The sequence below is a fragment of the Pipistrellus hanaki genome (assembly GCF_964339955.1).
Source record: "Pipistrellus hanaki genome assembly, chromosome: 11".
In the NCBI taxonomy this organism is placed as follows: Eukaryota; Metazoa; Chordata; class Mammalia; order Chiroptera; family Vespertilionidae; genus Pipistrellus; species Pipistrellus hanaki.
This window is the reverse complement of record NC_140513.1, coordinates 29,554,187-29,579,055: the sequence shown is the minus strand read 5'-3', so window position 1 is coordinate 29,579,055 and position 24,869 is coordinate 29,554,187. Positions and strand designations below refer to the sequence as shown.

At 37.2% G+C, this 24,869-nt stretch overlaps 1 protein-coding gene across 10 annotated transcripts in view; it reads left to right on the top strand.

The window, feature by feature from the left end:
• The window catches only part of NTRK2 (neurotrophic receptor tyrosine kinase 2), a 307,491-nt gene that overhangs the window by 32,533 nt on the left and 250,089 nt on the right, over nucleotides 1-24,869 (top strand). For all 10 annotated transcript variants that reach the window (XR_014796235.1, XM_084897976.1, XM_084897978.1 and 7 more), the window contains 7 exons: nucleotides 951-1,025; nucleotides 1,137-1,208; nucleotides 5,585-5,653; nucleotides 8,081-8,235; nucleotides 20,238-20,374; nucleotides 20,877-21,009; nucleotides 23,428-23,730. Coding sequence is in view for 9 of the 10 variants with exons in the window: in XM_084897976.1 (XP_084754102.1) it covers nucleotides 951-1,025; nucleotides 1,137-1,208; nucleotides 5,585-5,653; nucleotides 8,081-8,235; nucleotides 20,238-20,374; nucleotides 20,877-21,009; nucleotides 23,428-23,730 (944 nt within the window). In the remaining variant the exon portion in view is untranslated. The remainder of the gene's footprint in view (nucleotides 1-950; nucleotides 1,026-1,136; nucleotides 1,209-5,584; nucleotides 5,654-8,080; nucleotides 8,236-20,237; nucleotides 20,375-20,876; nucleotides 21,010-23,427; nucleotides 23,731-24,869) is intronic.

Genomic DNA, 24,869 nt, shown 5'->3' with positions numbered 1-24,869 from the left:
AAGAAAGAAAGAAAGAAAGAAAGAAAGAGAAAGAAAGAAAAAGAAAGAAAGAAAGGAAGGAAGGAAGGAAGGAAGGAAGGAAGGAAGGAAGGAAGGAAGGAAGGAAGAAAGAAAGAAAGAAAGGAAGGAAGAAAGGAAGAAAGAAAGAAACTGACTCTGGACCAGCATTCATCTATTTAATTTTAGGGAGGATTCTCATTGGCCTAGTTGAGGTCACATGACCAACTCTAAGTCAGTCATCGTGATCAAAGGGATGAAATTCTCTGTCCAGCCAGAGTCCCCAGTTTATTCCTATATTTGAGGCTTTGGGAGGTAGAGGAGGGTTCTTACAGAGAGTGCACTAGGGCTATGTGGGGTTTGTGAAATGTGTTTCCTGAAAGGAAAAATTGTTATTGTTACTGACAAAGGCAGAGAGAGGGATGCTGGGCCAGGAAAAGAGAAAGTGGGGAGGAAGGGAGAAAGAGAGAGAAAAGGGGAAGGGAATCTGTTTCAATGTTTTAGGAGCTAAAAGGAGGGAGTGATTGCTTCTCTTGGAATGTAAGGGAAAGTGTGATTTGTCTTGCTTGTGATGATGCCAGCATCCCTGTGGCTGTTGCCATAAGGGTGAACTGCCTTTGAGAGACTTGGAAATGAATGCATTTCCAAATTATTTTCACCTCTATGCACAGGGTGAAAGGGGAGGGAAACTAAAATTGTTAGTTGAAAGAGTGAAAAAAATGAAGCCTGGTGAACCTGTCATTGACCTTGACACCTACTTAATCCTGGTTTCTTCTCAATCACACTCACCTTGGCTTCCCTAGCTGATTTTTTTTTTTTTTTTAACATGGTCAGGTTAGGTTGGGTGGGAAAAATCACATTGTGCCCTGTGGTAAGGTTGTATGAATGTGATCTATTCTTTATGTTCTGTTTATGTTCCGAGTCAATTGTTTTTACCTTCTGCTTTTTTGCAGTTACATTGCAAATCAGAAAAGGTTAGAAATCATCAACGAGGATGATGTTGAAGCTTACGTGGGACTGAAAAATCTGTGAGTATTCAGGACTTGTGTACTTAATCTCAGAACCTCTTCTTACGTTCTATTACAGTTAGGTGGCATTCATCGGTTAGTTCTAACATGTGTGCAATTATGTTTTCATAGGACAATTGTGGATTCAGGATTAAAATTTGTGGCTCATAAAGCATTTCTGAAAAACAGCAACTTACAGCACATGTAAGTAATGGTTGTCCTTTGCTTTCCCAGGCCCAATTTTCTAAAAAATTTGTCCTTTCTGCTTATATTCCTTCTTTTCCAACTCTAACCCCACTTTTAAAAAATCAGTATAACTGCGAAAATAGCTTAGAATCATTACCCTTGACTTCTGAATATCATAGCTTTAGAGGGGTCTTAGAACGGCCTGTTTATTCCCTTTCATGAATTCGTTGGCCATTTCCATCTTGGACAGAGCAATAGGCCAAGGCAAGATCGGATGTGAAAACTATGTCCTTGATTCTTTTCCTTGGAATCATGATGTTCTCTGGAAGACATTATACCAGTGGAATGGAAAGACACTGGCTTGGCCATGGCCTTTTCAGGGAGCTCACAGTTACTGATGCCTTGCCCCCCAATAGATCCTCTTTTGAAATTTCATTAAAAAAAATCTATCTGTTATGGGACAATCCAAAGGTTCAAACAATTATTATTAACAATAGCAAATGTTTCCCTTAAAGTCATGTTGAAGCTTTATCAGCTGAAGTCAGTTGTAAATAAATAGGGACAGTGGGAGCTCTTAGGCTGCAGGCTGCTAAATCCTGTTAGATGATGGCACTTAGTAGGTGTGGTCTTTCTAAAAGGTTTCATCATTAAACAGAGAATCACCTACTCCTAAGCTCAGACTGGTGTCCCCATATCCTGATTTTCAGTGGGATCTTCTGTTGGAGGAACGTTGCCTGCATTCATTGGCCTTTTGGTGTTTTGCAAATTATTTGTAACAATACCTTATGTGTCTCATAGTCACCAGCATTATCTCACTTGATTTTTCTAAGTGGTAGGGAAAATTATTGTTATTCCCGTTTCATGGATGGAAAATCAGACTGAGGAAGATGTTGGACTTTCTCAGGCACAGAGATTGGAGGTGACAGAATTCTGACTCCAGGGTTCGCTCCTGGCCATGTTCTTCCAATAAGAGTACAGGAAATAAAATCTGTGTCATCCCTAAGATTCAAGCATCAGCGTTCTGGTAACATCTGTCCTGTTTCTTTTCTTGGGGAGACTAGTTCCCCAACTGATTTTCAGCTGGTTATAAAAGAAATCATTCTCTTAGAGAAGATTGCCAGGGCTCTCTATGGAGATTTGTTGATACTACGAAAAACCTTAATTTCATAAAGCCACTATGTTGACTTCATATTTTATAGGTGGTGTTAATGAGAAAGTCAATTTAAAAATAAAGCCTATGGAATTAAGATAAAAAGCATTTGGCAAAAATGTGACAAAACTCCAAGGAACTTTATTAACACGTTTCATTAAATGCTGTTTGGCACCATCTCTGCAGTCAGTTTGCCTGCACAAGTCTGGTGGCTGCGTAGGCCTTGACAGCACAAACAAGAGAGAAGCTGGAGAGAAGAAAAAGGCAAAGTGCCCTAATGCAGTCACGTACATGTATTGATGACCTCACTAGTTAATTCCAGTATTTTCATTACACCTGACTTTACACCCTAATTGCTCAACAACCACATTTTACTGGCTGTTTTACCAAATTATTTCCCCTACTGTTGTGACTTTTGTGTAGTGGGCTATGATTAATTGTAGTGTTAGTAATAATAGACTAGTTTATGTCTTTATTGTGCCTCTTATATTTTTCCTCCTTTTTTTGTTGCAAGCTATTTCTAGAAAACCAAAGCTACCATGTGTATTTTTGGTACTACAGGGTAGAATACTTTTAACGGCATTCTATATATACAGCCTGGCATTTGTCTCAATTTTCCAAACAGGTGCCATTTGAAAATAGGAAACCAATGAAATAGGCACATCCTATATAGTTTCATTAAAAGCCAATAATTTGGAAGCCCAGTCATTGGGCAGACTGCAGAAACTTGATTGATATTTGTAGGCATAGTTACACAGGAAGGCTAGTGTTCAAACTGTTATGAAGGGGTCATAAAATTTCCATAAGCTTCATTGATTTGTGTCATGAAAGAGGCTCTAATCACCCAAATAAGGAATTAAATTAAGTATTTGGCTTTTCAGAATGGTGGGGAGGGAAGAGAGAATCAAGTCAAGTGCTTGCCTTTCCAGACCTTAGTCCCAACCTCTGTTTAAGATCAAGGATTTGGGGCAACTGGCTTCTTCTCCCCTGATTTCTCATAAGTAAATTTCATCTTTAACTTGAATATCAGCATCCCGGGTGATAGTGAGCTGGGAAGAAAATGTGTATCAGAAACTATTTCTTGGTGTCCCTGGGAAATGCCGATTATCTCTGCTAGTTTCTTCTACAGCATAAAATCCTGTACAAGAGCACTGCACTTTGGGTTTAAGGAAATTCAGATTGGCTCCTGTCTCTCACTTTTCCCACTCCCCTCCACCCTCCTCATATTTGCTGGCCTGGGTACTCTCCAGAGGCCTTGTGACTGGTCACTGAGTTTATTTCTTGGTGCTTTAATTCCTGCCTGGCCCCTGAGAACCCAGAGGCTGTGAGAAAAGCCAGCATTTGTGTTTTCCAGGGGCTTTGCAGAGGTGCTAATTAGCTCCTTTGCAAAGTCCTATAATCAAACAGTAAGAGGATTGTGGATTTTTTCCCCTCTCCTCCTCCTTCTTTTTGGCTTTTGGCCCCAATAATAAGTATGGTTCATAAAACTCATCTTGTTCTTTGGCGCATAACCCAGCTCTGGGCTGTGCTGCTGGCAGCCCAATAGGGGCAGCTGCGCCCTGGTGCCGGCTCGCTGGCTGACCCGGGAACCTTGACAATAAGTATCATTTTCTTTGCTCCTCTCTCCTGTTCTTCTTGGAAGGAAGAGCAGGTTCCCCTATACTCCCCACCTCCCCTCATCCATACCCCTCCCCCAAAGGATTGGAATTGCTGATGAAGATGAAAATATTTGTGTCTCCAAGACTGTGGGGAAGATAGGCAGATTGACTTTTCAATGTATAATACTTCAATGAAAGCCATTCTTAATTCACATTCCAAAAGAAAAGATTTATGTAGGCACATTTTTAACTTCCTGGCAAAAGGTTTTTTTCAAGTCAAGAGAGCATTCCACACTCCGTGTGAAAAGAGAAGATGCATTTGTAGAAGGAAGGGGGCACCCCGTGTAGGGAGGGGTTTGGGTGAGTGGAAATGTCAATATAGAATAAGGCGGGAGTGGACACACACACACACACACACACACACACCCTTGAATTCTGAGGCACAAAAGTGGCCTTTTCTATATTTATCAACTGTCTAGTTTGAGATCATGCATGAGCTCCTGGGTTGTAACCCCTTTCTGAAGGTGACTGGTCAAACATACCCAGATACTTTTAACTTATGATTTTGTTATGCTGTTTGACCAGCCTCAGGTCAGGGTCCAGGATTACAGTCACTCTCAGATCTCCCATTCTCATCTGACTCTCAGCCCAATACTCACTCTCCTGAGCAGGAAACAGATAGTGAAGGGCTCATTGCAGCTCGCTGAGGTGTTGGCTGTTTTTGTAAAAGTTGGTGTTTATTTATTTTCATATTACTTACTAAACACATGTCTACAGATCCAATCACTGGACACTTTTTAAGTAAATTCAACTAATAAACAAATTCACAGAGGGAGTCAGCTGCCAGGATTATGGCTTAGAATTTCCCAAATCAAGGTCTCATAGCATTGATTATTGGAAACAAACTCCTGCCCATTGAAAAGACTGCATGTTTAGAATATGTAGGTAAATGCAGTATTATTTTTTCCATAACAAATATGACATCTTTTCTTTGATTGGTCCAAATCTTAAAATGACATGTCGTTAGAATAGTTCAAGAAAAATTCTGACATACTCCTCATAATCTTCTGTTGTTCTCTTCATGGCATTATCTGATTATTAGAAATCCTATAGAAATGATCTCAGCAGAGTTTATTAGTTAATGGCTGTTTCCCCCCCCCCCCCCCCTATGAGAATGTGTTAAATCCATTTCATATCCAAGGTTCTGTATGTCATGAGACTTCAAAATATTCATGACACTTTCATTTTAAAACATCTTTTCTCTCTGGTGAGTTTATGGTTTTAAATTAAATTAAATTTAATCTTTCTATTAGTTGTTCAAAAGGTCAGAAATCTCTAGGAGGTATATAACTTGGCTTTGAATCAGCATATGAAAAATAAGCTTTTGTGTAAAAAAGAGACTTAATATAGACAACAGGAAAATGATGCTCCATTGTCTCTTCCACCCCTAATTGGCAAAAAAGATAGGAGAAGCAGGAAAAACTAAACTATCACTTCTGGTAAAAGAAAGAAATGATTGGGTTTAAGTAATGCATGGACCATGAGCAAATAAAATTATATTGTGGGGAAAAAAATCTCAATTTGAATACTTTATTTCTGAAATATATCATTTTAGATTCACATTTAATCTTTTTTATTCCTTTCAGCAATTTTACTCGAAATAAACTGACGAGTTTGTCTAGGAAACATTTCCGTCACCTTGACTTGTCTGAGCTGTAAGTAATGATTTTGTATTGGGGGAAATTTTTTTCAAGGAAAAGGGCAATTAAGTATATTTTTAAATGAGTGATGCTACAGATCTATTTTTATGTAAAAAATTCCTAAAAAATGATTTCTCAAGTTTTAGTTACTTGTTTGCTTTTTCACTTAAGAAGACAGGATTGAGTAATAAAAGTTAGAAACCACAATAGTAACATGTTGTTTATGATGAGTTTTAAGGGTTTTTACATAAATGATTTATTTTGTAATGGAGGGGAAAATATTTAAATGTGTTGATAACTAATAGCCAGAATTTCCAAGTGTATTTAATTTTTGTGTTATCACCATGAAGCAGATGTAAACTGTTGACAGCCCTTTGGTTAAGGTGCCCAAGGAACCCCGCAGCAGAGATTCTGTGAAGCAGAGGTGGGCCAAAATGGACAAGGCCTTTGAATACCAGCAAAGCTTTTGCTTAAACTGTATGTGGCCTGAGATGTAGGGTCCACCCCCTTCACAAGGAAATTGGGCAGATTAGAAGATGTCACCAGTGGGGTGACAGCCAGCTAATTGGTAGCAATGAGGGTTACATGAAGAAAGTCTTAGTGATTGGCAATGATTTTGAATAAACTGAATTCAGGTAGTCGAAGTACTAGGTTTCTGACACAGGAGTAGACAAATTAAAAACCTAAGGAAGATACACGAAATAGCGTAAGATACTCTGTAAAAATTTTAAGCATCACTGCAGAAAATTTTCTTGCTTGGTTAGAAATTAGAGTTCTGATTCCAAATTCACATGTCTCAATATTCTCCCTTCAACATATTTAATGAGTTCATTCAACAAATGGTCATTGTGTGCCTGTTACAAATCGAAGTAACATGGCAGTGGGCCATGGCGATAGATCTCTGTGGTCCAGGATTCTGCTATGTGGTAGGAGAGGTAGAAGTCTGACATGCACATGTAGTGATAATCGCTGCAAAAGGAGTTTGCACAGTGAGCTAGGGGAAGAAGCCAGTTGTCCATCGGCATTTTGTGGTCATCGGAATATTGTTGTATGTATAACTGAAGAACCCCTGGCTTCTTTATACCCTCTGGTGATTCAATCAGGTTTTCTTTTTAGAATGATTCTTTAGTTTGTCATGTACTCAGACTGCCAGGAAATAGCTTGAATTGGTGGGGTTTAAACATTGTGGATCTCCTCTGCATTGTATTCCCTGTCCAGTCGCGTCAAATCTTATTTTGGCGTTGGAGGGATACTCAGAGGCCATCAAGCAGACACAAATTAAAGAGTCTGCCATGACCACATTTCCCCAAAGAAATTCCCAGAAAAGTCTCTAGGGATCCCCGAGATTCTTAGAACCCGACCAGAAAACCACAGGAGTAAATGATGCTGCAAAGCCCAGGTCCGGTCCACACAGAAATCTTAAGTATTGTGGTTAATTCCAGGCAGAGCCTATGTAACGATTTTAAATGGCCTCATTTAAAGTCTCATTACCATAAATGGAATTCATCTCAAATAGGCCACTGAGTATTATAAATAAACATTTAAAGATTTTTTTCTTGTGGTTTTTATTTTTCCTCTTGACTGTTTCCTCCTTCACCAGTCGCAGGCCACAGGAGTTCAGGCAGCACGGCTGAATGGTGGCTTTCTCTCAGCAGACCTTCTCACAGTGGGCTAAGAGGCTCAATCTGGAGCTTACTGCCCTTGCTTTCTGAACTCCTGAGGCTTGGGGTGTGTGTGTGTGTGTGTGTGTGTGTGTGTGTGTATAGCCATGTGAGCACCTGCGCACATGCATGCCAGAGGTCCAAGAGCTCCCTTGCGGATTCTCTCTCTCACATTCACTCCACTTTTCTTGCATCAATCAAACTGTGGTTGCAGAAAGCTGTGAGCACCACCTGATTAGCTCTCACACTTCAGTCCTAGCATTGGATTTACAGTCTCATTTTAAATGAAGATGACACTTTTTCTGCCCCCCACTGAAGTTTGAGCTTATTAAATAACACTTCAATCTCAGCCTGACCAGAAATAAGTATGTTAGTATTTCTGAAAACGTACTGTTGGCATCTTCACTTAAAATCTTAATAACTATATAATCATAGTGATTAATTTGTCACAGCACCTTATTTCCCCCCATTTTATGAGATACACTCTTTTTTCCCTACATTACAACTATTTCTGTCCTTATCTTATTTCCCTATTATTCTGAAAGGCTTTAACATCACTTTTCATCTTTTAGCCTTTACAGTGGTATTTGCACACAGCAGAAGCTCAGTAAGCATTAGATAAATTAACGAATAATAAGTAGTAGTTATGTTTAAAGATGGGTATGACTTTCAAACATGGCTGGCTAGAAAGAATTCATACTTTTGTAATGCTTCAGGAGCATGAATGTAGTTAAAATTAAAAAAGAGAAGCCTGACTGAGTTTCATTTTTGTTTCATGTAGGATCTTGGTGGGCAATCCATTCACATGCTCCTGTGATATTATGTGGATCAAGACTCTTCAGGAGACTAAAACCAGTCCAGACACTCAGGATTTGTACTGCCTAAATGAAAGCAGCAAGAATATTCCCCTGGTGAACCTGCAGATCCCCAATTGTGGTAATTCACTTTTAAGTCAATGAGTTCTAGTTGCTATTAATTATTCTAATTGCTTTGGTGTGGTAGAGAGTCTGGGAAGATTACCACTACCCAGATTTTATACAGTATGCTATTATGTCTCCAGTAAGTTGGGCTACATTTGTGTGCAGTATGGAGAAATCATTTGGGAGCAACTTTGCTGAACATTTTTTGCAAGTAGAATATTAATTTTGAATGAATGACTTTAAAGTGTATAGAGAAAAAAAGCACACACTTTATTCCTTTGTTTCTTTGTTCATTCGCCTGTTCATCCATCCATCCATCCATCCATCCATCCATCCATCCATCCATCCATCCATCCAAAAAGTATCTGCTGAGAATGTAGTACTCCATTGGCCACATAAATACTTGATTGGCCCTCAGGCCATGTAGAGGGAAGGATTTCAAGGTGATAAAGTGTCTTGGAAGCATAAGAAAATGCAGTTCAATCCAGATGCCAGATGTCTATGTCTCTTGATGGCGCTCCTCAGATTTTCCTTTATAAGTGCTTTATCCCATGTCTAAGTTCAAAATCTCTTCCTTTACCCTTATCCCCACCCTTCTCCTCAGTATTCACACCTTCAGAATTTAAACTGGCACCATGTGATGAAATCACAGCTCTCTGTGAGGACTAGTGTGTTTATAGGGAAGTAGAATCCAAGGGTGACTGTGAGGATTTTACCGCTAAGGGCTTCTGGAACATACGTCTACAATACTCACATATTCATATTATTCCTCTGTTGAAATTTTAATCAGTCAGTCAACCAGTTAAATCAGTTCACAAAGATATTTGATCTTTTGGTCTAGTGGTGATTCAGCAGAAAGCCAGGTAGCACTGGTCCTCCGCTGCCCTGAGGAATCTTCCTGTTGACCATACATATCTAGTTCTTTGTTTTCAGAGGACTCTATTGTTTAAGGAAAATATAGCTGCTGCTTATTTTTTAATGAGAATGTAATGAAAGGAAAGATAAATGTTCATTTCTGACCCCGAAGGAGCTTAGAAGATAGCAGTTACCTTTCCCACATTTTTTTTTTTTTTTTTTTTTTTTTTTTTTTTTTTTGTAATAACTAGAGATCTTTGGTTTTAGAATGGGGTGAAGGGGAGAAGCATCAGGCTTGGTTCCCTTGCCAACTTCCCTCAGCTTTCTTTGCTAGCCAAGGGTGAAAATTACAAACATTTTAAAAATATGTATCTTTTCCTGATAAGAAGGTAACTGTTTTCTTTTCTGGAATAAATTTGTGCCACTGAGAGAAATTGCCTAAAGGGACAAGAAATGCAAAATTGAGTCACCTGGCCTGTTGGCCAGCTCCCAAATCCCCATGGCTGTTGTGACCACATTGGTTCAGCAACCACTGAGAGGATAAAAGAGAAAGCAACTAACTCCTGCTCTGATTTCACAAACTGCATTTAATAGATGTCTGTTTTGCCCTAGCCTGAAACCATTCTATTTCTTTGATTTCAATTTTCAGCCATGTTGCCTCTACAGCATTCTGATAATGCACTCCCTGCATGTGTTGTTGATGGACTATTGTGATTGTGGAAGGGGGACCATAGCAGTGACCTGGTCCTTATTTTTCCTGATTGATTTATCAATTTTCAATAATTTTTATATGATTTCTACAATTAGTCAATGCATTGTGTGTATGAGAGTGAAACCTTGAATCCACATCAGAGAGCATGTGCTTGCTTGATTGAGTAGGATCTGTTTATATTCATGGCAACATTCACAATTAATTTCACAGTCACCAATGCTTTTCAAAAAGCAACATTATAAAAGGAGAATATGCAGACTTTTTTCTACCATTTTCATATTCGTATGTTTTATTTTTGTTATTTTTTCTTTCAAGTGTTTTTTACTTATTTATAATTGAACAAATCATGTTGATACATTTTGTTGTAAAAATATATTCCTATATTATACATAAAGCTTGTCTTTTTCTTGTTTGTGACCATTTCAAGTGGGTAGTCATAGATCTAGCATAGTCTTTTTAATCATTGTCTGGTATTTGTGGAAGTAATTGCATTAAGTCTTCCATGTTGATGGACATTTAGCTTCCCATTTTTCATTGCTACAAAAATGTTTCAATAGCATATGGACAGATGCAAAGGTTTTTCTAGAGAACATAGTAGGAACGATATTTTTTTGGTTCATATGGCTTGCACTTTAAAAAAATGGTTGTTCTGATATAGAGCCACCCCAGCAAAGTATATCTTGATATTAGCAAATGTATTCTTTGTCTCTCTAAAAATATATGGTACGTAATTGCTTTTTAGTTTGCATTTTGCTGATTGCTATTGATATCTTGTGAACATTGTGTTTATTCTTCAGTGAACTACCTATTTATACCCTTTGTCTAGTTTTCCTTCTTTTTTTTTTTCCTTTTTCTTTCATTGGTAGTTTTCTTTGTTTTATTTTTTCTTAATTCTTTGAATATTATAAATTATGTTTCTGATTTTGTAAATATATAATGATAAGATATTTACCATACATATTTAAATGTATTTCTGTAAGTATCTAGAGATAACCCTTCACAAGACATTTTACTTCTCTTTACTTCTTTCTCCCATCTCTCACATTGTTTTCACCTGGGATTTTATTTTGGATTTTACTTATTTCCACCACTCCCCTCAACCCCCAATTTTTATTTATTGATTTGAGAGAAAGAGATGAAGCGAGAGAGATATCAACATCGATTATTATTACACTTACATATGCATTCATTGGTTAATTCTTATATGTGCCCTAGCCAGGGATTGAACCCACAACCGTGGTGTATCAGGAGGATACACTAACCAACTCAGCTATCTGGCCAAGGCATTACTTGATTTTTTTTTTAAGATTTACTATTTTTTGTGTACCACTGATCTTTGTATCTTACTACTTCCTCTTAGAGTGGCTTTTCATTTTGCTGGAATGTGCTAGTATTCTCTAATATTTTTTTTTTCAGAGAAATTTAAAAAATAAAATCGTCACATTCTTGCTTGGTGGAAAATCTGCCTGTATTTTTTTCTTCCCAGTGGTATGGACTGAGTATAAAGTTCTAGACTCAAAATAGCTTCTTAGGGTTTTGCAGATTTTCCATGTATTCCAGTGTTGCTGATGAGATGCTTGAGGCCAATCTGATGCTTATTTCCTGACAAATAACCTCTGCTTTTCCATTTCCTTTTGAAACTTTTAAGAGTTTCTCCTAATCCATGTTATTCTTAAATTTTAGAACAATGAAATTAGGTATGTTTGTGTTTAAGAATTTATTCTGGTCAATATATAGCATGCCCTTTCAGGACAAGTGTTCCTGTCTTTAGTTCTGGAAGAATTTTCTAATTTATTTAGATGAATGTTTCCACTTCTGGCTCCTCCTTCATACCTCTCAATCTTTCTGTAATACTTTCCATCTGCTTGTCTTTTTGTGCTGCATTATGGGAAAATTGGTCTCCTCACTACTTTACCCTTCAGCTATTTCTGCAGCTACTGAATTTTTCTCTTCCAACAGTCAGTTTTTAATTTCTGCAATCTCTAGCGACTGGGTATTATGATTGAAATGCCTTTTTCCACAGTGGAGCTCACCATATCTGTACAGTGTCACAACTCCTAGCGTGACTGATTTTCTCCTGGCGAGTTCTCATACTCATTGCTTCTACTTGGAAGTGGCTACAGCTGTTGTTGGATGCTGGGTCTATGGTGAGGAGGTAGCGATGGGACTTGGAAAGTTTATTCCTTCTGGTGTTGGCTAATGATCCTGTGGCTTGGCCTTCCTGGGGCTCTGCTCTGTCCTGTGGTTCACCCCTTTAGTCTTGTGTCAGCCGAGAGCCTCCTTGTTCATCTGACACATACTATGTATTTATTTAGAGCTGCACTGTTTTTGTTTAATCCTATTTTCCTTCTTTCTCTTGTCCAGAGGTTCCTCATAGTTTCTTTTAAAAAAATATTTTATTGATTTTTTACAGAGAGGAAAGGAGAAGGATAGACAGAGAGAAAGATTGACCAGCTGCCTCCTGCACCCCCCTCCCACTGGGGATGTGCCTGCAACTATTGCACATGCCCTTGACCAGAATTGAACCTGGGACCTTTCAGTCCGCAGACCAATGCTCTATCCACTGAGCCAAATCAGTTTCAGCTCCACATAGTTTCTTATCCAACAACAGTATGCTTTCTTGTTTTTCTGCCTTTAGTTTTTTTTGGACCAATTTCTAGAAATTCGAGATGAAAGGCAGATACTTCAAACTGGGGCTTAGTTAACAAGTATTCATTTTCTTCACGATAGCTTCCCAACTTTGGTTCTTTTTCAAGTTAGATTGAGCAGTAAATTACACCAGACTTTTTTGGATTTAAATTCTGTCTCTGAAACTCCATGCTCAGGAATTCAGATGATATGCTAATATCTTCAAGTTAGATCTTGTTTGCAACATGGATTCATGCTCAGAGGCTTTTCTTTTGGGTCCCACCCTTTTCAAGCTTTTAAAACATATCTGTTGTGTTTAAGTCACAGCATACTAAATTTATCTTATTTCCATTTCCTTTGATTAAAAGTTTGTCAAGAGTAATTTCTAAGAGTATGGTCTTATGTGTTTTATCATTGTAAACCAAAAATCTGCCAGTAACTATGGCCATTAAATTTAGTTAGCAGCTAGTAATATTTAATTTCAATAACAAAGAGCTATTGGTAATTTAATCTTTATAAGGCAGGTTTTCTTTAAAACATCCCCTTTATTAAGGATTACAAGTTTCCAGTAATAAAAATAATCACAGGGATATGAAATAGAGCTTAGGGAATATAGTTGATAGTACTCTAATAACTATATATGGTGTCAGATGAATACTGGACTTATCAGGGTGATTACTTCATAAGGTATGTATAAATGGCTAATCATGATATTGTCCATCTGACAGTAATATAATATTGAGTGTGATTAAAAACAAAATTAAAAAAATCTTCTCACTTTAGTATTTTATCATGTCAGTATTATATTGTCAACAAATTGTCAACATTTTATATGCAAACATGAATCCCCAGACTGTTTAATGTATGCCTTGAACCTATAGGGATTTGATTAATGTTTGCTTAATTGATAATTAATAATTGCATGAATATACTATATTAATGCTCAGATTGGACTGAAATTTTAATACAACGGTGAAGATATTTCAGTTTAATAAGAAGAACCTAAACATATATTTTTCTAGCCAAATTAAAGCGTATTTTTAGTTCCCTTTGACATTTTTGTTGTCCTTGCATTTTAAATTTTATTTAATCCTGAAATTGTGTGTATTTTTTAAAAAATTATTTTTCAATTACAGTTTGTGTTCAATCCTTTTTTTGTATTAATTTCATGTGTACAGCACAGTAGATAGTCATTCGTATAGCTTACAAATCATTGTTGCATTTCAAAAGGATCTTGTTTCTTCTTTTTCCTTCCTCCCTTAGTGATTAAGGGAGCATAGCAGGTGGGGCTGGGGAGTTTGTGCAGTTCCCACTAGCAGCACAGTCATCATGGCTCACAATATTTTTCTAACAGTCCCCTCTTGCCGTGAATTATGGTAAATGTATTCATGCCGTGAAACACATTGAGGTCTGTTTCCTCCACAAGGTTCTTTTTAACCATAGAAAAACTTTATTGACTGCAAGGCAATAAAATATGTTCGTATAAAATTTCCACATTATTCAGAAAAAAAAGAGGTGCTGTAAGCTTTGGTTCTGAAGACTGAAACTGAGTCACACAGGTGCTAATGAAGGGAAGTTATTTATCATTCCACAAAAATGTCCCTGCTACTTTTCATGTTTTTCAGTAAAATTATTCATCACATAGCATATTCTAAATTTCTGTACTCAGTTTGATCTTCAGTAGTTAGTTTGCAAAAAGACTTTCACTTTAATTGTTTTATGCTGTAATTATAACTCAAATCTCTGGAAGAGAGTTTCTTCAGGGAATGTTAGTAGTGAATGAAATGCTCTGTTTTAACTAGATGGCAAATATATTTAAGAAAGTCTGTATTCCTCTGGGTCAGGTCAAAACAATCCTTCAACGCATTTAACTAGTTAGAATGTCCAACAGTGAGCATAAAGTGGTAATCCAGGTGATGGTTGAAGGACTATGCAGTTACTATATAAAACACCCTTAATAGTCTCATGGATTGAAATCAGTCCTGCCTTTGGTTCCGTTGTTATTTATATTGACAATTTCAATTTTCCACATTTCCAACCTTCAAATTTTTAGTGTAGAGAATTCTTAAGACACATAAACAAAATACTGTTTGCAGTGGGAAAGGTTAGTTCACAGGTGTCTGGGAAGAGAGGCCAAGTGAATTGATTTTAATGATTTATTTTTAAGATTTTTTTTTTGTTTCCACAATAGTTTGTAGTATATGTCTGTTTAGAATACTCCTACACATTCTATTGTTTGTTTTCAACCAGAAAAATGGATTTATAGTAATTCTACTTAGAATTTATAGAAGATTAAAAGGAAATGCTATATTAATAGTCTATGAAGGTTAGTATAAAACAGTATTTTCTTAGTATCTTATCTGTGTTGATTTTTTTTGATAAACATATACAAAATTTAGCTTATTGATTTTAAATAGAGATTGGCTTTATCTACTAAAATTGTTTAATGAAGTGACAGCAGCATCAATATATGAAAGCTAGCATTTGAAATGTACAAGTATTAAAATGATGCTCTCCTGAAATATTGAAAAATATTTATAAGGTTCAAAATTTCATCAGATAAAGAGTACTTTCTCTGTTTTTTTCTACAAAAGAACTTTTCATTGGAATAAGGATCCATTTAACTTTTTTCATTATATCATAAATAGAATGACCAATTTTATCCACCATGTTTAACTATGACTTACATAACTTTGAAACATGCTATGTAATGTGCATAGTGAACAGAGTTATAAATTTTGTATAACTTTAAAAAAAAATATTGCAGTTAAAAAAAATTTTTTTTAACCACAGAGCATCTCAAATAATTAGATTGTCAAAGAACACACTACACACTTTGGGGAAAGTTTGGTGGACTAGGTGATTACTCACACCACTGTTGGTTTAAGAATAATAGTTGTAGAAACAGATGCTTAGTGAACAACATTGTCTAAACTCTTACTACTCAAAGTGTTGTCTGCGGAACAGAGAGTTTGTTAGAAATATGGATTCTCGGGCCCCAACCAAGACCTACTGGAAAAAAAGCAACATTTTTAACAAGATCTGCTGGTGATTCATGTGCACATGAAAACTCTGGTCTAAAGAAAGTTAGCTGTTTTGCTAGATGGCTTATGATTTTTTGCTGAGGTCTACAGGCTGGTATGTTTTTCCTGAACACATCCAGGTCAAGAGACACTGACACAGAGGTGTCTGTCTGCCTGGGCAGATGACCATCTCTTATCTCCAGTGAGGTTTCTCAGAGTGCACAGGACGACATCTCTGAAGCTCAAATCAGGATCCCATTACGGTAGTGCTAGAAGCTGTTGGAAGCATTGCTGAGCTTTGCTCTGTTCTTGTGCCAATTTCAAATCATATTAAGCCAGGAAGTAGTGCCTGGCAAATGGTTTATCCTGCCTTGGCTATTCATGCTTCCCAATTCATTTTTATTGTGCTAATTAAACCTCAAGTGATATTTCAAGTACAGATTGTTTTTTCCATTATTAACTCTTTGGCCAGCATATTAATGCTGTAGAATTAACGTGAGTCAGATGCTTACTCATTTGTGTAAGACTTTACATTTAAAAGATCTAGACTGGGCCAATTTTGCACAGATTCCCTTGGAAAAAGCTATGACAGGGTGATACAATTTCTCTATAAATAAAGGAGACTCACTCTTCCTTCACAAATAGACATGTAATTATTTTTTTAATGAATCAAATTCCTAGATCATGGATATGTACTGGTTTTTATGGTCTATGCTAAAATGGATATATGCAGTCTGGGAGATAGTGTAGTGTAGTTGCAAAGATCCTGTGTTTTGGGTTCAAATGGCAGGACAGAGATACTTAGGCAACTTGAGAAGATGTATTTGACTTTTTCAAACTTCATAGTCTGCATTAATTAAATAAGGGCAAAATACTTAACTTTAAGATTGGTTGTAAGGATTAAATAAAACAAAAACAAAATATTAGAGAAGAATGTATGGTTTAGTGAATGCCTATATAAATGCTATTATTATTTCTGTAGTTAAAGAAAAAAATTTAGAACTATTATATAAACTTAGGCTTGAAGAAAAGAAATTATAACAGATTTTATAATGGAAATTAAGATTATGGCATAGGATTCTCTACTGAGAAACTTTTTATTTTTATCATTTTCTGCTCAGAATTTCTAAACTATGAGATACATTTATAAAAGGTAAGGAATTCATCCCATAGGTTTGTATTTGAGGTACCAAGAGGGGTGTCTCCAACCTCCATTGGTGTTTTCTGGCTGTGAAGAAGGTCAGGCCTTTAAAGCAAGCACCATGGCAGGCCCTGGCTCCATGGTCCCTCCAGCATCAGCAGATAAATTTGTAAGAACAAAGAAGATGGCAGAAGAGTCAACAAAACACACAAATTACCTGCAAGCTGGAAAGCAGCTGGATGAGTAGTAACTGACTTAAAAAGACTGAGAGTTTACCAAGTTGGCTATGGGGAAAGGCAAGAGGAAGCTTGGTTTATGTTGCAGAACTACTACCAGGCTCAAGAAGTGACTCAGGCAATGCCAAATACAGGAGGTTGGTTGAAAGCCTATTAAGAAGCAGTTATTCCCATTTTTGTTCCATACATCCTAGGTGCCTGCACCTCTCCCTACTCAGCAGGTTTATTCTCTAAAGAACATAAAATGCAGGTCACCAGGGTCTCCAGCTAGAGTTGAGGCTGTGAAAACTACAAGAAAATGATGGATTTACATACTGAATACCGATATTTTCATCCTTCTTCCTTTCCCAAGGAGGACAGGGAAAGAACATTGTTTGAATAATTTGACCAATCCTTTCCCAAAATGATTTCATAATATTGACATCAGAGAGTACCCAGTAGAAGGCCAATAATATTTTCCTATATGAAGCCAACAGTGAATAAATATGCAATGCTTCTAATACCTCATTCTTATGGATGTATTAATGGCCAAGAATCACCAACTGTTTGAGAAAATCTTATAAAAGATACACACAACATGATCAAAGAGAGAAAGGAAGGAAAAGTTACAAGAAACAAAGTTGATATGGAGAGAAAACAAAGAGAAATGGTCATTAATATCTCACAGAGATCAGAAGAGACATTGCATCTATAAAAGAAAAACGGGGTGCTATAAAAATAGAACACCATTCAGGATAAAAAGAATGATAATAAATAGATGGGACAGAGGAATGAAAACCTCAGAAGCAGATTGGAAAGGTAAATCTGAAGAAATCTCCCTGTAAATAGAACAAATACACAAAAATATGGAACATAGGAAAAAAAGGATGAAAAAAATTTGACGGGATATCTAGAAGTTTCAGTATCCAAATTAGGAGATCTCAGTGGTGAGAAAGCATTGCATCATAGTTGAGTTGGCATCTTAATTTTCCCTTCCTTAGTGGTACATAAAACAGTGTTGTAACCTTTAATCAGTGCTGACTTAAATTTGATAAAATGTAACTATTATGTATGATGGTTCAGCTGTTTGTAAGGGTTTATGTTTTTATAATAAACTTAACATCTAGACAACCTAACTTCACAGCATATATAAGGGCATGAAGACAGAGTATGTTGAATGTGCTAGGGGCATGTGGGGAGGGCTGGCCTTCTGTGTGAAAGTGAATCTTGTCTCCCACAGCAAGAGATCAGTAGATAATGCTAACACAGAGAAATCAAGTAGTAGTAATATAGGCATGGCATTTATCAATGTAGAGGTCAATGTCAAAAGAAGAACCTTTACGTGATAAAATGAGTGCCTATGGGGAATAGGAAATAGTGCCACATGGGTGAGGTGAGACTACTGCTTATCACAAAGTAGACTGAATGTTTTTCATAACAAGTTTTGTAGAATTATAGAATCTTCAAACTATGTGTCTATATATTTTGATTTTAAAAATATATATAGTTTTTAAAAAGTCACCTAGATTATACCACTGACTTCAAGGAGATTTTTTTTTTTTTTTTTTTTTTTTTTACTAAGTAAGCCCTTTTCTTATATCTTGCCTTGACAACTTCTTAATAAATTGGAAAGCTTAATTGTTATGGAAGTTGTCACCAAATATTAGAACAAGAAGAAGTTAGAGCTTGTTCTTCTAAATGAAAAGCTGAATTTTATTTTTATAAAAATTTAAAGAAAACACGTGGGTAGAGGAAATGACTCACCCAAGGCCACACAGTGTGAGTCAGATTTAGGGTCTTGGGCTCCCGACTCCTGATTAGTTCATTCCTGTTAACTGCACTGCCTCTTGACCACTCCTATTTACTTCATTGCCCTGTATAACTCAGAGGATTAGGGGCCTTTGGAAACCCCATGAAAGACACAACATTGCTCTCTATGAATGCGACAGAAAGGAAGAGTTCTGAAAAAGTCACACCAGTCCCTGCAAGCCAGAACTTGTCGGGAAGTCCTCTGCCACTGGTGGGAATACCATGAGACACGCTGCATAAATCTTGTTTCAGTCTGGGATTAGTAATAAAGAGTCATGGCTTTGTCACTAAGGACTGCATCATAAGGGAAGGGTGTATACATAGCATTGTGAAGCTCAGATGGGTCACAGAATGCTAGGTGGGTGGGTTAATTGCAATATAATGGCCATTGAAGATGAATTGCCTTTTCTGACCTGTAGGTTACTCCCGAGTTAATCATGTATCATAGTTCCAGCTGCTGGGGTGAATGCAATCCCAAGCAGAGTTTCTGATATCAAGCAAGGAACTAGCTTGACTGGCAGGATCTGATATACTATTACACTCTCTGGGACTGCCTACATGTGAAAAATACTGTGATTCCTATATGGTTAAAAGCAATGCAAACACCTGATAGGCATGATTGTTTAATGAAGTGACAGCAGCATCAATGCATGAAAGCTAGCATTTGAAATGTACAAGTATTAAAATGATGCTCTCCTGAAATATTGAAAAATATTTATAAGGTTCAAAATTTCATCAGATAAAAGTACTTTCTCTGGGTTTTTCTACAAAAGAACTTTTCATTGGAATAAGGATCCATTTAACCTTTTCATTATATCATAAATAGAATGACCAATTTTAACCATCATGTTTAACTATGACTTACATAGCTTTGAAACATGCTTTGAAACTACATTTCCTTTCTATAGTTGGGTTCTCTTTCAAAATTGAAGTCTGGTAGTAGGTTAGATTTATGAATTACTGAATGCAAAACGTGGATTTAAACAAAATATATATGCCCTTCACTCTTTTTTGTTCTTGACTATAAAAAAGTGGAGGGAGCCTGGCCAGTGTGGCTCAATGGTTGAGCATCTATCTTTGAACCAGGTGGTTATGATTCGATTCCCAGTCAGAGCACATACCCAGGTGGCAGGTTTGATCCCCTGTAGGGGGCATGTAGAAGGCAGCTGATAAATGATTCTCTTTCATCATTGATGTTTCTATTTCTCTCTCCCCCTCTGAAATCAATAAAAATATATTTTTAAAAAGTGGAGGGAGGAAGATGGGAAGCTAAGGTGGTCCCCAGATATATGCCTGTTTTGTGGAAAAAAACTACATTAGGAACTGTAGAACAGAAAAAGAAGTAGAAGACAGAGCTTTACAAACTAGTGTTTTTTGTTTTTTTTTAAATAAAGTTACTCTGAAATATTATTTTTAAGAAATGAGTAAAATTTGCTTTCTAATCTTATTACTGCACATTTTTTGGTTCACATTAAATCTGTAAAACTTATTGACCTGGCTCTTTTTTTAGATAAACATATATCTGTCTCGGAAGTAAATAATCATTAATTTTAAAGCATGAAGAGTTTTCAATTTATTGCTGTGATTTTAATCATGTATTTAGTTATATATGTCTCCATTTCTCTTATTGCTCAGGTTTGCCATCAGCAAATTTGGCTGCACCTAACCTCACTGTGGAGGAAGGGAAGTCTATCACGTTATCTTGCATGGTTGAGGGCAATCCTGTTCCGAGTTTGTACTGGGATGTCGGTAATCTGGTTTCCAAACATATGGTAAGACTTGTCTTTGGCTCTGTGTTCATAGACAGATGAGAGTACTTCAGAACTTGAGATTTTATTAACCTGGTGATGATCATTTAATATTTTATAGGACGACATATGAGGAATTGTTGGTGTACATTTAATTTCTATTTATTCTTAATTAACAAAGACTAATGCAGGTTTGCATTTTAGTTATGTAAACTCAATAGACTGGCAAGAGTCTTTGTCTCTAGTGAGCTTTTTGTGTCATCATAAGCAAGGTGAGTGACTCTCCTTTTCCCTTGGAGGAAGGTAGGTAGGCATTTCAGGATTAAATCAATTTCACATATTAAACAATTGACATCTAGAGAAATAGAACAATGTCTGATTTACTCCTTTGCCTGTGCTTCATTAGGCTGAAAACCTTTTCTGATGTTATCAATTATTTTCTCTAATTAGGGGAAGAAACCCCAAATCTTGTCACTTTGGGACCAGTCCTAACAAAGATTATCTTTGTCTGTTAATTCATTTGTAGAATGAAACAAGCCACACACAGGGCTCCTTAAGGATAACTAACATTTCATCTGATGACAGTGGAAAGCAAATCTCTTGTGTGGCAGAAAATCTTGTAGGAGAAGATCAAGATTCTGTGAACCTCACTGTGCATTGTACGTAATCAGACCAGCATGTGTTTTTACTAGCAAATGATCGTGGACACCCTTACATTTGTTGTTGGGGCACTCTGGGTGCTGCTTAAGTGAGTTAAAAAAAAGTGTATGCCGTGTTCTGTGCATACTTAATTAAGAAATGTTATCAGCCTCATTCACTTATTCTATTTCTGCTAATCTCTATCGCTCATGTGCTGTCTTTCCCTTTAGCTTCTTTTTGATTTTAAGCTTGTCCTCTGTGCCTCCCCAGTCTTCATTTGATAGAACATATTTTGAGCTGGTTATTCTCCTCTTGTTTATAACTTTTAGTTTAAATTTTGATAAAATAGTTTCTAAATTTTTTTTTTCTGTATAAAAGCAATATAAAGTGTTAGAGTTCTGATACCTAAAGTGTGGGGCTGGCTATTCACAAACATCTCCTTGTACTGTTGCTACAATATCACCTCATTAATTTGACATCAAGTTTCCATGAGAAGGTTGGAGGATTCCTACTTCAGTATTGAACATTAGTATCACCTGCAAAAATATTTTATTATATTTGTTTAAATTTCTGTATATGTTGAAACTAAGTTAGAGGATAGTGATACCTCTTAAGCATATGTGCATTATTTTCTAGTATTAATAAATAACACAACACCTATCTTAGCATTCCAGATTGTAATGCTCAATGTGAATGTATATTTAGCAAAAATCACATATTCTGTTCACATCATTGCAAATCCTGAGCTGGATGGTACAAATTAGTGAAATTTTACTCTGAAAAAAAACACACAAAAAAACACAAAAAAACACGACAACACACACACACACACAAAAACAAAACAAAACAAAACAAAAACCAAAAAACGAACAAACATGATGGGTGATATGTGTATGCACAAATCCACACTGCACACATGTAGACACTGATTAACGTTCATTCATAGAGAACCTATAGTATGTGATGGTTGGAGTGAATGACTGAAATTACCAACCATAATCCTTTGTCACTGGCAGTACTAGCACTAAGCCCAGTAGACTCGGACTTAAAATTTCTAATCATTTCGACCTTCCTGGAAGCCTGAAGTCAGTGTTACCCCCAAACATTTGCAACAAGTTTCCAACTTTATAGCCTTAAATCAACACCTCACTCAAAGCTCTTTTGAGCTTGGTGGAAGGAGTAAGTGTGTCCTGGGCATGGGGTCTTGGGCTGGTGGGAGGAAAGTATGATTCCTACCCCACTGTGGTCCTGTGTTTGCAACACAGACCTACAACTAAGGACATGAAAGTTCAAAATGTTCTCAATTTAGGTTGATATCTATGTGGTAGCCATGGTCTGAAGAATTAGCTTTTTCTATCAAAGTTTAGATAAAGAGAAGGAGGAATAAGTGATAAAGAATATTAACAACTGAGCTAATTTTTGCAGTGACCTTGCTCAGAGTGTATTAGTTATCATCCCCAATCCCTACCCCTTTAGTTCAGGAAGTATACATCCAGGAAGCTGGGTTTCTATATTGGGCACCAGGAGACCTGGATTCTTGTTTCAGATCTGCCTCAATCGGTAACCTTGACCAAATTATTTACCCTAATTGGACTTGGGTTTCTTCATCTGAGAAAGAATGCTAGTAGGTCTCAAAAGTGTTTATAGTCCTTGAATATATTATCAAAGTCAGATGACATTAAAATAAACTATGAGGGGTTTTTAATACTTTCACCTAGGATAATTACTGTTTAGATATGCTACTTGATAATGTTTATTTCCCTGGAAGCATAAAGTTCTTTATATTTAATGTTAAAATAATCTCTAGTTTGTCCAGGTTTAGATAGGACTTTAGCTATTGGAAGGATCAAAACATTGACATAGTCCCCCAAACCCTGTATTATAAGTAAATGTGATTATTTTAAAGAGCATTTATTATTGACAATCAGTGAAATCAATCAGCATCAATAGGAATATTTGCAACATTGATCTGTTTTAAGTAATTTAGGTGAGATTAAGATTGCAGGCAAGATTTCCAGTCCTTTTTTTTTTTGTATTATTTAATGGAGTACTGCAATAATGACTGTCAAAGTTTTGATGATCAATCTATATAACATCAAGGCACATAAACCCAAGTCAACTTCAGTTGAACCCTTTCCCCAGTCAGAAATCTCTAAGATCTGTTTGATGCGGGTTCCCACACTGAATAGATGTGAAAATGACTGTGATGCATGGAATCTTTAGCTGAGCATGGGCAGGAGTCTCTCTAAAGCTCTCTGTAAGGAGTTAAATCAACCTTGATAAGGATACAAAATATTGATGGATTCCAGGGTTGAAGGTCATATGTCTTCTTAAACCAAACAACGGTTGAATAAAACCCCCTATTGATAACACAGAAATCTGGAACGGGGGAAAATGTGAGCTTTCTGATGCTATTAACTCTCTCTTTTTCAATTTAGTTGCTCCAACTATCACATTTCTCGAATCTCCAACCTCAGACCACCACTGGTGCATTCCATTCACTGTGAAAGGCAACCCCAAACCAGCGCTTCAGTGGTTCTATAACCGGGCAATACTGAATGAGTCCAAATACATCTGTACTAAAATCCATGTTACAAATCACACGGAGTACCACGGCTGCCTCCAGCTGGATAATCCCACTCACATGAACAATGGGGACTACAAATTAGTTGCCAAGAATGAGTATGGGAAGGATGAGAAACAGATTTCTGCTCACTTCATGGGCTGGCCTGGTGATGACGGTAAGTACTTGATGCTTTTGCATCTGGAGAGAGGACAGGGTCTGCCATTCAACTATGGACAAATTCATGTAAAACAACCCGCACTCCCCCCTCCCCTCCCGCCCCTCAACCCAGTGGCTTACATTATTTAGTCTCATTATTTTGAACTACCTGGTAATTCTCATGGGTCTGTAAAAGACCCCCAGCTTCGTCCCGTGGGTTTTTATTCCGGGGTGCAGGGTGAAACAGCAATACCTACACAGGAGCCCTGCTTCCTATGGCGAATATAGAGTTCAAAAAGACAACTAGACATGTGCAAGGCTTCTCGAGGCCTACGTTCAGGAATGGCACATGGTCTCTTCGGTCTACATGCCCTTGGTCAAAGCAAGTCCCAGGGCCAAAGCCAACCCAGGAGTAGGAACTCCTATTTCTCTCAAGAAGGTGATGGTGGGGATGAATAAGTTTGAACAATGATCTGATATACACATTATTTTTATTCCCAACTGTTTAATGAGATTTTGCAGTGACAGTGGCAAAGCCATGAGCAGAAGGAACGTGTTTGGTTGGCTCCTGAACAAATTAAGATGTGTTTTCTAGCCCCTTATCCATTTGGAACTCAGGATCCCACTTTCTGATCCATGGATGAGAAACCAGTGCCTTGACAGGTTTTGCTTACCTGGACTGACTGAGTGGAGGCCTCCTTTTGGTCAGGTCCTGAATTGTTTTTCTAGGACCAGTGATAATTTCTGTCTGACCAGTGGCTTGGGTTGGGAAAAGGGGTGGCTGGCATCAGGAGTCGGTTCTGGGGCCAGCAGCAGGATTTTAGTGTGAGCCCTGATAACACCAAGGATAGTTGTCATGCTTATACCTGCTTCAGATTCTGTGGTTCAGAGGAGTGTTCTTGCTTGCTTGGTATTGTTGCCCAGAGACCTGTTGCTGTTGTGGAGGCTGAGGCTTGTGTTTGGATATTGGGACCTGTGTACATGAGTTGAATTCCTCACCATAATAGTTCTGAGTTAATCAAAGCCAACAAAGATGGCTCAACAAAAGGAAGGGAAAATAGGAACTTGGAGGCCCATGAGAACAGGGGCTGCTTGGGAAGCATAAACTCCTGTAGCTGGCAGGGCAGCCCCATGGACAAAGGTGATGCAGGAGAAGCC